Source organism: Manis pentadactyla, chromosome 1, assembly GCF_030020395.1.
Source record: "Manis pentadactyla isolate mManPen7 chromosome 1, mManPen7.hap1, whole genome shotgun sequence".
NCBI classification, from domain to species: domain Eukaryota; kingdom Metazoa; phylum Chordata; class Mammalia; order Pholidota; family Manidae; genus Manis; species Manis pentadactyla.
Genome location: NC_080019.1, coordinates 184,854,890 through 184,871,783, shown reverse-complemented (window position 1 = coordinate 184,871,783; position 16,894 = coordinate 184,854,890). Strand labels below are relative to the sequence as shown.

The window sequence follows — 16,894 nt, the reverse complement described above, 5'->3', positions numbered from 1 at the left end:
TTTCTGCCAAAACTCACACAATCAATAAGTAAATATTTATAAAACATGACATAATTAATTGCTGCAGACTAAAAAAGCCTAAGGATTTCAGAGAAAACAGAGAGCACTGAGGGCAGAACAAATCACAAAATGTTTTGGGAAGAAGTGGGAACAAAGCTGAAACTTGGAATTTAAACAGAAATGGGTTTGGGAGGAAGTGGAAAGCATCAGTCAGGACAGGCGCTGCCTGAGCAGGCAGGGAATACAAATGTGTTGGTGAGCTGGTGAGCAACACCAGCCACAGTAAGGAACGGATCTGGGGAAGCAGTTACAAAGACATGGGAAGTTGACATAATTTATCAGTCCAATGACAAACTCCGTGCTTGGAGCCCAAACATCATCCACAAACTGGCAGGTGATGAGAAATTAATCTGTTTAGCAAGCTGATATTATGGTGGGGATCAAAACAGACACCAAAGATATCAGGGCCCTAATCCCTGGTATTATGCCAGGATATATATTAATGTTACATTACCCAAGGAAATTAGGTTTGCAGATAGAATGGAGATTGCTAATCAGTTCTTGGGTGAGTCTGATCATGATGAGGTGGGAGGGAGTCTGGATGAGGTGGGAGGGAGACATGCACTCGGGGTCCTGCTGAGTGCAAGGAGCCTGTAGTATTGGGGATAGCCTGACAGGAAGCTCCTAAGGCAGAAAACATTATCTGCCTTGCTAACCACTGTACCTCAGTGCCTTTGCACACCCCAGGTTTAGTTTAGTAAGTACCAATTGAACCTACACCATTAAAATGATTGTTTGGGATTTCAGAAGAGAAAAATGTGGGTAAAAGTATTATTTGGGTTTTCAAACCATCTAGGCCAATGACTATAAACATCTTAAGTTATAGCCTGTCAGCTCAGACACACCTTGGGTAATGGGTAAGAATATTCTTCTCTTCTACACACACACACCATAACAATGTTCTTTTCCATTGTTTTGAAACACATAGCCTTCTTAGTCCAACTTTATTTTCCCACTTTTAAATAGAGACATGGGCAAAAGAAATATTTTCTTCCCTTTTAGCTTTATCATAAGGAATAGAATAGCATAATCATGATAGGCAAAAATGGCAACTGATAATACTACATCAAAGTCCCAAGACAAAGAGAACAGTGGCTAGGACTGCAGTAAACAGGAGAGTGGTGCCCATTTAAAGGGGACAGTCACTCACCGCTCGGTCCCAGCACAGCCAGCATATCCCATTTTACAAGACCAGCTAGAAATCTGGATCTGATCTCAATTTTTCAAAGTTGGCGACAAATTCACATTTAAAACACTAACAACCATACTGCATGGGCCAGCCTTGCAGGCAAGGGAAGGCCTGCAGACTACCAATTTTCAGCCTCCATTGGAGTGGAAGCTGAACCTTGGAAGGACACGAGATTGTGGGGGGAGAAGGTACAGAATCAGGGGGAGAAAAGACCAAGGATGACACGTGGGTGGGAAGCACCGACCTTCAGAGCCAAATGCGGGGGACCAGTCAGGGATGCTGTTGTCATGGGGACACAAGGGGTAACATTTCAAGATGGGATGAAGAGTGAAGGAGCCAAGTGTAGAGGCGAGTCTAAAAAGTGTCTAATGGATTTCAAGATTGGAAGATGGGTAGCCTTAGGGCTGGACACTTGGATGAGAAGGGAGATCCTTGTTGAAACCTGCAGCCAGGGAATATGGATATTCCCCAATCCATGGCCACCCACCATAGAAGAAGTATACCTTTCACTTCAATTCAAATGAAATAATACACAGCCTTTAAAACTGTCAGCCTTTGAAAGATAGCACATATGTCCAAATGCAGGGTGACCCCAAATACATAGGTTGATCCCCCCCAACACATACACATCATTTTTCCAACAGGAAGATCCTGTTCCTCAGAAAAAGGTTTTTGGAAAATATAAATACATAATTTTTGGAAACACAATGGAATTATCAAACAATTATTTACCTATGAAGCCGCACCATTATATTTAAGAGCATATACTATAATGTTAGTCAATTTTAAAAATTTTAGAATATTTAGAAATAGTGTCCCCACACCCTCATATGTCATGAAGCAATTTTATTAAAACTTGTCACTGGCAGGACCGGGATGACAGTCCTTGTGTGGTGCTTCCAGTGAACCGTGATATTTAGGTTGACTGGATGTTTGTATACAGCCCTTTGTGAAACTGTATATGATACACTTGCTGGAAATCTTATTCCAAGCCATTTAAATAATAAGTGCCACTTAAAATCTCTGTAAGTTAACCACTCAGTACATTGTTTTTAGAGTAGTCTCACAAACCCTTGCAGGTGTTGAGGTCCTATCCCTACAAGTTATGATAACAACGTAAAAGGTCTTCGGTCTCCCTTTCTACCAGTTTCCTGGGGTGATTTCTAGAGCTTCCAGGGTCATCAATGAGTCAGTTCTGGTTAATATGTCTTCTCCAACTAGTGCTTTGTTGTTGGAAACAAAATAATTGAGATCATGCCCCCGTAATGAGAGACTTTGCAAGGGCTGTGTAAGGCACTTGTCTTTTCTGAAGATAATTAGGACATAATAACAATCTGACCTTATATTCAAGCATATAAGGTAATTCCAAAACACAGGCATCCACCATGCCAGCAATAGCCCAAACTGTGCTTCTGTGAACACTGATTATAAAGCAGCAGCACTATTTAAATCTCAAGGAAGTCCACAGTTGGCTTCCAACAAAACTAAAACTCCCTGGAAAAATGGAACCCACACTAAGGCGTTAAAAGGGAAATTTGGCTCAGAACAAATACTGTGGAGAAAAACAGCTTAAAGGAGTGAGAGGTAAAAGGAAGTAATTGCCAAGAATAATAAAACTAAGCTGGATAATTTGGGCCACAAAAGCCTAGAGAACAACCACAATGATCAAAAGAATGATATAAATGGAAGACAAAATATAAGAAATGCACTTCTAAAATCAGGACAATGTCACAAAACCAGGGCAAGAAGTATAAGAATGTAACTAATTATTAGGCAAACTAAGAAAAAGGAAATCAGTTTTCAAATTCACCTACTGCATCCCATAGTAATCCACACCAGCCCCTGCGAAAAATGTGCAGAAAAACCCTGATTAACCAGTTGTTTACCCAAATATTACCTTTTTGCCAAGGTTTTTAAAAGATTTCAGCAATAACCAATCTTAACTACCTAAAGGTTCCCGTGGGTGGTTAATGGAAAGGTGAGCTACATTTGTCTTGGTCCAGGAGATCACTGTACCTAATCTACCCAAATTAAAGAAACATTCAGCCTCTTTTGTTTATTTATTTCTACCTCCTGCCTTGTCTTTTGAAACTTATCTAGAAAAGACAGGGAAAATATTTTCCTTCAGACCCTTTAGGAAAATACCCCCTAAAATCAAATTTTTTTAAGTATCCTTTGCCTAGGTATTTATCCAAACAAGTTGAAAACTTATGGACATGAATGTTGACATCAGCTTTATTCACAATTGTCAAAACTTGGAAGCAACCATGTCATTCAGTAGGTGATGGATAAACAGGCTGTAGTGCATCCACACAATGCAATATTCTTCAGAGATGAGAAGAAATAAGCTATCAAGTCTTGAAAAGACATGCAGGAAACTAAAATGCCTATTACTAAGTGGAAAAAAAAACAATCTAAAAAGACTACATACTGTATGATTCCAACTGAATGAATTTCTGGAAAAAGCAAACTATGGAGACAATAAAGAGATCAGTGGTTGCCAGAGGCTTGAAGAGTATGAGGAGGATGCAAAAAAACATCTTTTTTGAGGGTGGTGAAATCATTCTGTATGATACTATAATGGTGGTTACCTGACATCATGCATTTGTCAAAATTCACAGGACTGTACAACACAGAGAGAACCCTAATGTGAACTATGGACCTTGGTTAATAATTATGTATCAGTATTGCTTCATCAGTTGTACCACACTATCACAAGATATTAGTAATAGGGAAAAAAAATGTGGAAGGAAGTATTTGAGAACTCTGTAGTTTATCATTTTTCTACAAACCTAAAACTGCCCTAAAAAATAAACTCTATCAATTTTTTACATAGCTTCTGGATATCTTTTCCTTTCCTGAGAGATCAGTGCCAGGAATGCTATGGCTACAACCAAGCCTCACTCAGTGTTCACTGCGGAGCATCCTTACCACATGAAATTAATTACAAGTCCATTCAGCACAGTGGGCCACTAGGACCCTCCAGCCAGCTACTCAACTGTAACCAAAGAAGCCACAAATGATCCCGAGAGACCACAAAATTGAAAGGCATCTTCCTGAATAGAAGAAGGATGGGTTTATTCATAAGGTTTTAATGTTTGTGTATTACAAAGTACCTTTATGGTAGGCCTCAGTTATCCAGAAAATCGCCCTGTGGTCCATGTGAAAAGCATGATGCTCACTCTAGCTCCATCCCCAAGATCAAAATATTTGTCTCTTTAAAGTGTCAGATTTACCATGTGGGAAGGTTCTGACAGCTGTCTGGCCTGTACTTGATGATGGATGTAGTGCTCAATTTCACATTAATTCTCCTTGATTGTATTAATCACTTTGCAGGGTGGAGCGAGAAGCAGATGACCCTTCCTGTGTCAGGCAGTGTGAGGAGTTCCTCCCAGCAGCAGGAAAACTAGAAGCTTAATGTGAACTCGTAACTGAGAACAAAAGGAAGAGAAGAAAATGGCCCTTGGATGGAGAGGAAATAGCTTTTCCTTGGCCAAAGGGGCTCCAAAGATGAGTTAGGACAAGGAAGAAAGGGGACAGGCATGCCCTAAAATAAGGGGCGCCTGGAGAATGGTTATCAAGACAGTTTGGGGGGTGGGGCAGCACAAAGGAATCACCATGAGGGAGCCCAGCCCAGAAGAGGCCATCAAGGGCTCAGGCACAGAGGCTTCTGGACCTTCTCTGCCAACTGGTGCATTTCCAGGGAAAGATGCCCAATGGGGCTCATCCTCACAGCGCTCCAAGACCTGACTCTGGGCCCCATCTCTACCGTGGCTTGGAGGGGTTGGGGACAGAAGGGCAGGGGTGGGAGTTGTTTCTTCAGGCATTGGGGAAGAGCTCAAGGGAAGAGCCACAATCACTAGCCCTTTGTTGTAGGTTATTTCCAAAGAACAAGCTCAAACAGGCCTTGGCGAACAATTCCAAGTTCACCCACAGGCTACCAAGCACTCCCCTGGCCCCCACCTCCACCCACCCACCCACCCAGACTCACCTGATACTTCTTTAAAGATGGTAATATCTAAGGTTTGGAAGCAGGCCAGGGTGAACTCCAGTCACTGCCCTCCCAGATGGAGGGGCATGAGTCAGGGAGACCCCTGTGGCCATAACAAACATACAGGGCCTGGTGCCCAGTCACTGGAGGCAGGATAAGCATCTGCTGGGACAGGAGCAGTACTGAGGAGGTGGGAGCAGGGGTGTGTGCATGTGTGTGTGAGAGAGGCACTTGAATGTGAGCACATGTGTGTGTGTATGTGCACACATTTGGATATGAATATGCATGCATGTGAGAATGTATGTTGTGTGCATGACCATATATATGTGTGAGCACACACACATTCATGTGTACATGTACAGACACACAGATCCAGAATACTGGGATGGGAATGAAGGAAGTTTCTCCCCTGGGCCTCACCAGGCCATGGCCAGTCCCACAGAGAGGGTCAAAGGCCAGGCTTCTAAGAAACCTTAGGCCCAGACTGAGCGCAGGAACCAGAGAGAGTCCTGCCCCTCAGCATTAAGACCAAAGGTAGAAGTGAAAAGAATGGCATAAAAGAGAAGCCACTAGGATTCAAGGACAGGAGGGAAGGGCAGAGAAGGCTGCTGACGACCCAGGGCAGAGTGGCTAAGAAAGCCCCACAGCATGGGGGGCGTCGGGAAAGGGAGAAAGACATGCTCTGGGGTCAGGACCTCCACCCAACCCACTGACCAGCCCTGGGCAAGGCATTTAAACTCCCTGAGCAGATTCATCTTTGAAAAATGGCATCATAAAAAGGGGCTACCGAGTAGGACCATTAGTGGGGCCTCCGTGGTTTGCAGACCACCCCAAGGCTAACCAAACACTAACAGGTAAAAGGCAAGAGGCTGGAGGTGAGAAGAACAACGTTAAAGATTCTAGGATGATGTGCAGGGGAAGAGCCCAGACAGGACTAAAAAGGGATGATTAATGTGGTGATAAGCAAACAGTATGGGGGGCATCCGCCCTCAAATGAAAGGCCAGGGTGGGGGGTGGGCTCTACCAAACCCATACAGGACTGGGTCTGAGGAAGAAACCTTTGCCTGTGGAATGGCCCTACGATGGATTTTAGTAACAAGCTAAGAATAAAACATTACAAAAAGCACCTAACTCCCCAAGGCATGTCACAGGGAACAAGGGTTTTTCTTGGTTGAGCTTTATCTTCAAAAGCACTGGATTAAAACCAATTGATTTTTTCATCTTTGACACACAATATGGGCATTTTGGTAAAGCACAAGAATAATTTGGTAAGCATGGACCTGATTTATTTATCCAAAATGAAACCTTTATTGAATTCCTGCCATGCTCCAGAAATGACCTCTGTTTATAAAATGAAAAGAACTCTTCATTCACGAAAAAGATGCCACTCTACAAACTGTGACCTGAAAAACAAAACAAATTCATACAAAATCAAGGAAGAAACAACTCCCTTGAAATTCCCAGGACAATATGGAATATTCCAAAAAGAGCATGGAACCGGCTACCAGAATGTGCTATCTCTGACACTAGCTATACTCATTCAATTTCTCTTCATTCATTCAACAAAGTCGTACTGTGTGCCCCCTGGGCTGGCTGCCAGGCTAGGTTGTGGCCTGTGCAGAAGACAGACATCAAACAAGTAAGTTATCATGTGAAGAGTTTTTTGGAAAGCCAAGTAGAAAGGCCCCCGGGAGTCAATGCCCAGGGGGCCTTGCCTGGAGGGCTTCCTGGAAGAGGGGAGCTCAGAGCTGGGACCTGAAGGGTGAGCAGGGCTTGGCTAGAGAAGGCAGAGTCAGAACTTTGTGAGGCCTTGCGCACACAGACCTCTGAGCCTCAGTTTCCCAAGTACAAAATGAATGAGGCAGACCCAATACTAATTAGAGCACACAGGTACTCAGCACTTACTAAGTGTCTTGGTTTTCAGCACTCAATTGAATTGACTCATTTAATCCTCTCAACAGCCACGTGGAGCGGATCACCCATCGTCCCTATTGTGTAGATGCGGAAAGAGAGGCAGCAAAGCCTGGGGGAGACCTGCCTAGCGCAGCTTTTAAAGGGCAGAGCCGGCCTGTGGCTGAAGTGGTCTTGCTCTACAATCAACAACATCGCTGAGCACTGCACATTCCACTCCACAAAGTTGTTGGGTTAGAGCTTTGTAAAATCTCCTATTTCCAATCATATTTTTTACCGCAATTAAACACAAGAACTTTGATACACATAACCAGCACCTCCAGCTCTGAGCTCACTCTCTGCGGAAGGCCCTGGGATCCAAACAGCTCCTGGATGTGAGCACGTTACTCTCTCATTTGCCTCCCTCCCTTTCCCACCCCAAGAAAACCTAAGTGTTAAAAGGACTTCTTCATAGCCCACCAGTACAGGTCGTGCCTGCTTCTTGTCAGGCCCCAGCAACAAAGAAGGGTTCCCTCTTGTCCCCTGCATTCCTCTTGCGTGTGAAGGGCCGTTTCCCAGTACTGATGAATGGGTAAGGTCACGGCCCAGGAGCCGCTGTGCTGACGCACATCCAAGCACAGGCTCGCGCCCCTTTGATCATGCCTCTCTCTCAGTTCTGCAGGCCCCCGCTGACCTGTCTCTTCCTGCTTAGGGACAGCAGGATTGTTACCCTGTTATGCTTTGTCTGTAAGTTTGATTGGACTCTGTTATTTTGAATGAACAGAAGAATCTCAAATTAGCCTTGCAGCGGAATCAGACTTCTTGCTGATTGATGTTAAGAGTCAATGCTCTATATACAGTATGCAAATTATGAGATTTTAGCATCCTGCTGGGTGAGCAGGCTGAGAAAAAGAAAAAAATACTCCTTATGTTTTCAATGGGGAGTATATCTCAGACAACCCTAACTCGAAATAATGAAGAAGTTAGATCATATTCTGCCTGTGTAAGACTTAACCACAGCCCTATTGCATCAAAAGACACAAACATATTGGCAGATCCAAGTTGACACTGAAGTTCTCTTCTAGCAAAGGGAATACACAGGGGATTAGAGGTTTAGTGTCCTTTTTTTCTTTCTATTTGTAGTATTAACATGATTTTTAAAGATTTGCTTCCTTTAAGGGATATTTAAATAGTTCTGAGTACATAATTAAACATTTAGATTTAATATCGCAGGCAATGAGGGCTGTGCAAGCATTAAGTTGATGACGACATAACAATATAGTATCAGCCTAATTAGAAACTGCATTTTGAAAGCACCCTCTGACACACTTAACTAAAAAGCCCTTTGAATCATTGTATAAATGTTGCCACCAAAATTCATCCTGTGTCCTCCTGGATGATCCAATCCACGTGCTCAGAAATCTTCCCATGAGGGACTCCAGGCCATCTCTGAAATGCTATCTTCTTATTCATCTGAAAACGCTAACCTCAAAATAATTTATGAAGATTCATTCTATGTTTGCAGCACATAGGACAAAATTCTCCACCATGGGAAAGGGCTAGAGTAAATAGTATGTCAGTGGTGAGCTGGATGAGGTTTGCTAAAGATTGATATTATATAGTCTTTGCAAGTCAAGACATTCAGTTAAAGCCACCCATGAACATATTCTGCACAAATACTTTCATATGACATCTCGACCATCTAGTCACCTAAGTCTGTGCGTGCTGACACTCACTCATGATTTCCAGAGAGAAAAATGGGGAACTTTTCCTCTTCATACCTCTACTTCCAGTATTCCCTAACTTTAAAAGATCTGAACCTCTGCCATTGCTGGCTTGTGAATATATTTCCGAGGCAAGGGGAAGAAGCAGAGCGCTGGAGATCAGAGAAAGAAAAAGCACCGTGTCTTTGCTATCAAAACATTATTAAATTCATTCCTTTGACATTCTGACAGTAATTGTGCCGAGCGGGATTGATTTTGTTGAAATTACTTTAAAAGGGTTGTTGAGAATTTCCTGCGGGAGCAACCGTGAGCAATGCACAGCTTCTGCCTGCTTCTCCTTTGTTGTTGGCGAAATCCTGCGAAGCTCCGTGCTCATCTGATTTCTGACAGCACGAAACCCTTGTAATAACACCCCGAGTTCCACAGAAATCTCCGCCCCGGGTTCCGTTTTCCACTGTGACCAAAGGAGTGGGTAATCCAAGCTGATTCATTACTGAGGTTTCTGCCTTTGTCATCTCCATAAGCAAAGATAGAACCAGGCACACTTACGACCATCATTTTCCTAATAATGGCAGAGCTATGACACGGCAGGCTACACAGGAGTATTGTTGGGCAGAGCCAAAAATAGCATTATTCGCTTAAAATTTCTGAATGTTCCTTTCCTTGCTGATCTCACCTCAAAGAGTTCTAGAGAAGCATGATTTCATGACAACACGCGTGACTAAAAATATGTCCATAAAGAGATCCTCTCACCTCAGTGAGGAAATGATCCACCCACATGCCTGGCCAAGGATGGCTCCAGGAAAGCCCTGAACCGAGGGACCTCCCCCAAAGTGTCCCTAGGTTTCAGTACAACAGGGTAGACTGGCAGAGCATTCCCATGCCAATCCTATTAGTAAGGAAATGCCCATCTCCATCTTCAAAGCCTACACGTTCTAACTAAAGGCCTAGAACTGCTTTCTTTTCTGATCAGAATATGAATGGCTTTCAAACAGATAAAAGGCACCATTAGAAGTTGAATTTTTTTTAATGTTTCCTTAGAAAGTTCAACATGGAGTTGCCATATGACTCAACAATTCTACTAAGAGGGGAATTCTCAGAGACATGAAAATATGTGTTCATACTGTAGCTCAGACACAAACGTTCATAGCAACCTTATTCATAAAAGCCAAAAGGTAGAAACAACCCAAATGTCCATCAACTGATGACTAGATAAACAAAATGTGGTCTATCCATACAATGGAATACTATTCAGCCACAAAAAGGATTGAAGTATGGATAGATGCTAGAGCAAGGATGGATCTTACAAACATTATGCTAAGAAGCCAGCCATGAAAGATCACATACTGCTTTTCTCCATTTATATGAAATGCCCAGAATAGGCAAATCCACTGAGCCAGACAGTAGATTAGTGGATGTGAGGGCATGGCAGGAGGAGGGATGGAGAGTGACGGACAATGAACACAGGGTCACTTTTCTGGGATGATGAAAATATTCTAAAATTAGATAGTGATGAAGGTTATACAACTCTGTGAATACTTAAAATGACTGAATTGTACACTTTAAATGGTGGATTTTATGGTATGTGAACTGTATCTCAGTGTAAAAAATTTTAAATATATTATAAATTTTAAATATAAATTATTAATATATAAATGTAAATGTATATATACACACACACATTTCATGCTTTGATCTTGCTTGTTTAAATGATAGTCAGTTGAACATGATATTTTTCTTCTTAACAACCCATAAGTAATTATTGATTGTCATTCCATGAAGAAAGAACTGTGTATTTCTGGAAGAGGTCAACACTTTCTTCAGAGAAAAAGAGGACATTAAAAAAAAATTTATTCTATTTTAATGTAGCACTGAAAGTAGGCGTCCACCCCCCACGGCAACATTGAGAGGAATGCTGTTTCCATTCATGTTCCTTGTGGGAACTCCTCCTCAGGAGGGAACTGGCTGGTAAAAAAAAAAAATCAGATTTTCATAATAATTTGCAAGGTTTGTTTAGCTTATGGGGAACACCCCTCACTTTCAAGACCAAATTCACAATTCAAATGGAGATTTAATTCAATTGAATAAAACAGCTACAGAGCAACTACAATATGTAATGAAAATACAATGAAAGCACCATCCCCAGCACTTGCCTAAAAAAGGCAATCTCATGCTTTCTAACACTGATTCTTGATTCTTCTTTTGGGTACCTGAGCAACTGATCTCATTATTTTACAAATAAGAAGATAAATAGCCAACACTTACATGGTCCTTGCTAGGTGCCAAGCCCTTTTCCAAGCACTTCATGCATATTAACTCATTGCACTCTACATATTAGCCCTTACACCAACTGTAAGATAACTATCATTACTATTCCCATTTTACAGAAGAAGAGACTGAAGTTCAGAATGGTTAAGTAATTTTCCGAGGATTACACAACTGTTAAAGTGCAGGGCTAGGATGCAAACCGAGACACTCGGGCTTCAGGCACCACTCTTTTAACCCCCGCACTGGCAGTAAGTCAGCTCACAAAATAACTCCATGGACAAAAATGTAGAAGTATTGTAAAACACGCCACGGTGATATAGCCTTGCTTAGAGTGTCCTAAAGCACGGTGCTGTCCAATCAGCATTAGTTGGTGATCCTCCCCGCTGGCATGGCCCTTACCTGTGGACTACACCAGCCCGGTGCAGGTGCTCCACTGCAGAGATGAGCTGCCTGATGTACCTGCGGGCTTCAGATTCCTCCAGCCGCTTCTTCTCATATATCTTGTGCATCAGGTTGCCCCCAGGACACAGCTCCATGACCAGGTAGTAGCTGTTTTCCGTTTCTAAGATATCAAGGAGCTGGGTGATGTTGGGGTGGCGGATCATTTGCTGAATCTGCCCCTCTCGCCGAAGGTTTTTGGTGACATAAGTGTCCTTTTTGGCTCTCTTCTTGTCGATGACTTTTATGGCCACCTAAGGAGACACCAAGAACATGGCCATTGTCAGACATCGCAGGCAAAGGTTAATCCTGACTATTCAAAGGACCCTAGGAAAATACACAGCTACTTCTCTACATTAAGAGAAAAACTTTATCTAAAATAGCACCAAGGGAGAAAAAGAAGAATGTAGCATCAGGAAAGACCAAAAGTTTCAGTTATTAAGGAAGAGAATGAAATCTACATAAGGGAACTTGAATGGTCATCTGGAAGGCTCGGTGATGGATCAAAGTTGGGTCTCAACAGGATGAAATACCAAGTTCTACTCCAGCCAAGGGCCTCTCCCCACATCTCCCAGGACTCGCCATCATCCCTCCAGCTGTGCCTCCACTTCCAAAACAGCCAAACCTGCCCCCATCTTCAGTTTTAAGGCATGGTTAGGGGGCTGGGGGATGCAGTGCCCAATGACAGGGAACCCGTCCTTCCTCCATGCCCTTTCTCTGTCCTGCACCAGCCCTCCAGCTGGGCTGCTGCTGGCCTCCAGTGACCAGCTTGTTTCTGTGGTGAGTTACCATGCAGGTTAACTCTTGGCCCTGTGCTAGGCCCCAGCCAGTTACAGCTCCAGGCTTGTGACTCAGTGACCCACGGGTGCTCCTCCTGGGTGATGCCCCCACAATCCACTTGTCACATGCATGAATCCCCCAGCTTTACATAAAGTTGGGTGGGAGGGTGGGCGGGCAAGGGAAGATCATTGTTTCCCTCCCCTCTACTTCGGTGACAGCCACCTCGCCGTTCACCAGGCCCTCAACTGTTCTGTTCCACCCTGTTCTTCCCTTAGGCCTCCCCTCCTCTCCCCCATGTGACCGGCCACCAGCATCATCTCGAGCCCTCCCTGTGAAGCCCCCTCACCTTGCCTTCCTCTCTGTCCCCTCACCACCAGCTGGGCTCTCTCAGGGCAATGCCCCCAGTGCCCAGACGCACTGTCTCTAAGGAGGACTCAGGCAACCAAGGGACAGGCTCGTGCAAGGCTGGGGGTGCAGGGCGAAAACAGGGGACCCTCCATTTCTATCTATTTCCTTCTTTTATAATTATAGCTTGTAATTATTTCAGGATACACTGAGTATATTAGCACATAGATATAGATCAAAAAATAAATGACAGATATTTGTAGTGAGGAACGCAAACATTATTTTCTTGACACAAATTTGTGGTTAAAAAACAAAATAAAATAAAATAAAAGTCTGGCTACTACTAGCCCTGATGATGACATCAGTGTCATACCACTCTGCCCTGCTGCCCATCCTGGCCTCTTGGAGTCACTCTATACTCCGCCTGGAAACCAGCGGGTCTGGAACTCTGACTTCTTGCTTAAAGCCCTTCAGGGGCTCACTGCTGCCCAAAGGACAAGATCCATACTCCCTGGCCCTGAGCTGGGGCTTCTCCTCCATCAGATGCACCCCCGGGCGTCCCCTCACTCTCCCGCAACAGGTCTGGTTACTTTCCAAGCTCACTCCACCCCCACTCAAACTCCCGGTCCTTCCTTCAGCTACTACCTCAAATCCCACCTCCCTCCCAGAGTTCCTTTAACTTTCCTTCCCTAATGCCCACCACACCTACCACCTGTGATCCCGAAGCAACCCTAAGGCAGGGACCCTCCCCTCTTCACCACACACAACACTGTATAGATAATAAAGGCCAGTAACAGCCCCAGAGACTACTAGCCCAGAGAATCATTGAACCAGTTTTTTTTTAAACATTGGAGCAAAAATAGCTGTAAAGAGCTTAATCTATTATGCCTTCTGGAGAGCAGAGTCCCATTTTTTTAAACTGAGACATAACTAACACATAATATCGTATTAATTTTAGGTGTACAACATAGTAGTTTGATTAAGTGTACATACTGCAAAATGAATTACAACAATAAGTTAACATCCATCACACAATTACAACTTGTATGTGTGTTGTAAGAATTTTTAAGATCTTCCGTCGTAGCAACTTTCAAATAGACTATACAGTATTGTTAAATATAGTCATCAAGCTGGACTCACATCTCCAGGACTTATTTGTAACTGGACGTTTGTAACTTTTGACTGTCTTCACCCATTTAAAAATGGGGCATTTTCAGGCCTTGATCCAAAGATATGACTAAAAAGGGACAATCAGCCAATGGGACAGACAGGCTGGAGGCCTGCATTATCCCAAGTTAATCTGAGGCTGGTACTGTCTGCTCAGAAAAAGTTATGCTCTGGCTGTAGTTTGGCCCCAACTAGTTCAATAGCTGCTAGACTAAAAGCTTTAAAAGCTGTAATTATTTGTAACCAAAAACATATATATACAAATACACACATATACATATACATACATATATACATGTGTGTACCTATGTATATTCATTGTCTTCTACTGGTGAGAACAAAGAGGGATGCTGTAACATACAATTAGATTCTGTCTTTCCTTGAGTCTGTGTTGTAATGTTTTAAAAATTACACCCTCTGGCAATGAAATTCTTAAAAGTCTATGAATAAACAACAGTCTAAAATCCTGGCAGTAATATGATCTGCCTTTTTTAACAAAGCACACAATTATTACTAGAACAATTAAGCTTCTTAATTGCTGTAGTACGTTATATAATGGTCACCCAAAGATATTAATTCCTAATCCCTGGAATGTGTGAATGTGACCTTATTTGGAGAAAGTGAAGGATTTTGAGATGCGATGAGATTAACTTGGATTATCCAGGTGGGCCCTCAATATCATTACAAGTGTCCTTACAAAACAGAGGGAGCGGGACTTTTCACAAACACACAGAGGAGAAGGCTGTGTGAAGCAGGAAGCAGAGCTGGCAGTGGTGGGCCACAGGCCAAGGAATGCCTCAGCCTCTAGGAGCTGGAAGAGGACAAGGACGGATGCCCTCTAGAGCCGTCAGAGGGGGGCATGGCCCTGTCAACACCTTGATTTTGGTCCAGTAAAGTTGATTTTGGACATCTGGCCTTCAGAACTGTGAGAAAATACATTTCTGTTGTTCTAAGCCACCAAGTTTGTCATAATTTGCTAGAACAGATAGGCGTGTGCTCCACCATCATTTGGTGTATTGGTTGCCAGGTTCTGCTGGTTCTGAGAGTCCCTCCATGAAAGCTACCTCACTGGATGTTTCCCATAAAGCCCCCTCTCCATTTCCAAACACCAGCTCATCACCAGGCTTCTAAACATATAAACTCTGCATTAACAATACTGAAAATGGAAAGCCATTCTTGCTTACACAAAACTATTTAATCAACTTCACCTGTAACAGCTGAAGTGGGAATCATTGAATAGGAAATTAAGGAAAAGGCAATCAATGATCAGCAAAGGGAGGCATCTAATTTGATGTGATTTGCCAGCAGAGGAGACCTAACACTGATGATACCAGGTTGAAGCCTGGCATGATGATGGGTCTCTAGCTGCAAAGATAAACTGCTTTGGTGAGGAGAGTATTAGAGTAAAATTAGACTTTTTAATATCACAAAAACATGCATACATGTTTTACCCATTGCACAGATTCACTGAGGACCAAGTCCAAGGACCAGATTGGGAGTGTGCTGGGGAGAGGGGGCGGGTGCCATCAGGAGAATGTCTAAGCCTGGATGTTGTCCTGAGCTAATCAAGAAAAACAATTTTGCTGTGAAAGGTCAATAAAAGGAAGATCCACCCAAGATGCAATGCCTTCCAAAATGTTACAAAGGAATCCATTTTTCAAAGACTGTCCCCCATTTCCAAGATAAGTAGCTGTGGATAAAGTGAAGGTTCCTGTGGTCGGCTAGCTCAATACACATGTGTGAGCAATATTGTCACTGACTCTATATAAAGAGCTCCACAGGGCTGCAAGGCTGCGGGAGAGCAGAGAGGGGACTGGAGTTGTGGCAGCACCGAGGACAGAGACTGAGACGGCTGTAGGGGTAGAGAGGCCCAGAGGTAGAGACCCGCTTGCTGCATGCAGACTTGCTCATAAGAAAAGGAAATCCCCCAACACAAAAAAGAAAAAGGAAGAAGGAGTAGATCTAAGATGATTAGGCAGCAGCTATGAGTGGGGTGGAGAAACAGAAGATACAGGAGAGGAGCAGTGTCTGCAGGCCAGGAGACACTGAGGAAGGAAAGGAAGACAGGTGGTGGGTCTGCTCCTCGGGGAAGGGGAAAACCACTCGCTCCAACCAGGAAGGACTAGGAGCAGCAGCACGTGGATCCCATTCATCAGGAGTGGGATCAGTTGCAGAAAGGAATTCATGCTTAATGGCCATTATGTATTAGGAGAAAATATTTCATGTAGAGTTTTACTTAGAATGAGGATGCACAAAAGTATATGGCCCCAGTCGCGGCACACGCTTCCTTAAACTAAGTGGTACCTAATATAATGTATGGAAAGCCCTTGGCACTAGGTCTGGCACATGGTAAATCTCCTTAAACTGACACTTGTTACCATTTACGTTCATGAAGCAACATGTGGAAAAGGTGAAAAGGCATTCAAGCTTAGTTCAGCTAAGAAAAAATATACTTTTCCTTGACCAGCAATTTTAGCGTATTAAAAACTGAACCACATGTCAGCGTTTGGAACTCTCTGGAATACAGTTGCTTTTAAATCCCAAGGCAGTGGTTTAATATCAGTCTAGTCTCTCATCTTCTCTAAATATTGACTTAGCTGAGACTGTCTACATAAGATCAGAGTTAACAGGATTTAAAATTCATCCCTTCATCCTCGATCACCCTTCACCACCTTTAAAATTCATTACTCGGAAACTTTATCAAGAATTGTTGATGTACCCAATCTCCAAAATGAAAAGTCAGATATAAAATTGATTTTCCATATGACTGAGAGAAAGAAAAAAGAACTGATCAGAGAAATGACTCTTGAATATCACAAAAACACACACATGTGTTTTACCCATTACACATGGTATACTGTGTTTTCCAAAGTTCATAGTCTTTCTTTAATCTAAGAGCTTTTATACCATATTTTTTAAATTTTTTATTAAGGTATGATTGATATACACTCTTCTGAAGGTTTCACATGAAAAAACAATGTGGTTACTACATTTACCCATGTTATCAAGTCCCCACCCATACCCCAATGCAGTCATTGTCCA

At 43.0% G+C, this 16,894-nt stretch overlaps 1 protein-coding gene across 2 annotated transcripts in view; it reads right to left on the bottom strand.

Moving 5' to 3' along the window:
* Positions 1-16,894, bottom strand: part of HUNK (hormonally up-regulated Neu-associated kinase) — a 112,242-nt gene that overhangs the window by 54,982 nt on the left and 40,366 nt on the right. For both annotated transcript variants that reach the window (XM_036880267.2, XM_057504031.1), the window contains exon 2: positions 11,522-11,814. In XM_036880267.2, coding sequence (XP_036736162.1) covers positions 11,522-11,814 — 293 coding nt within the window. The remainder of the gene's footprint in view (positions 1-11,521; positions 11,815-16,894) is intronic.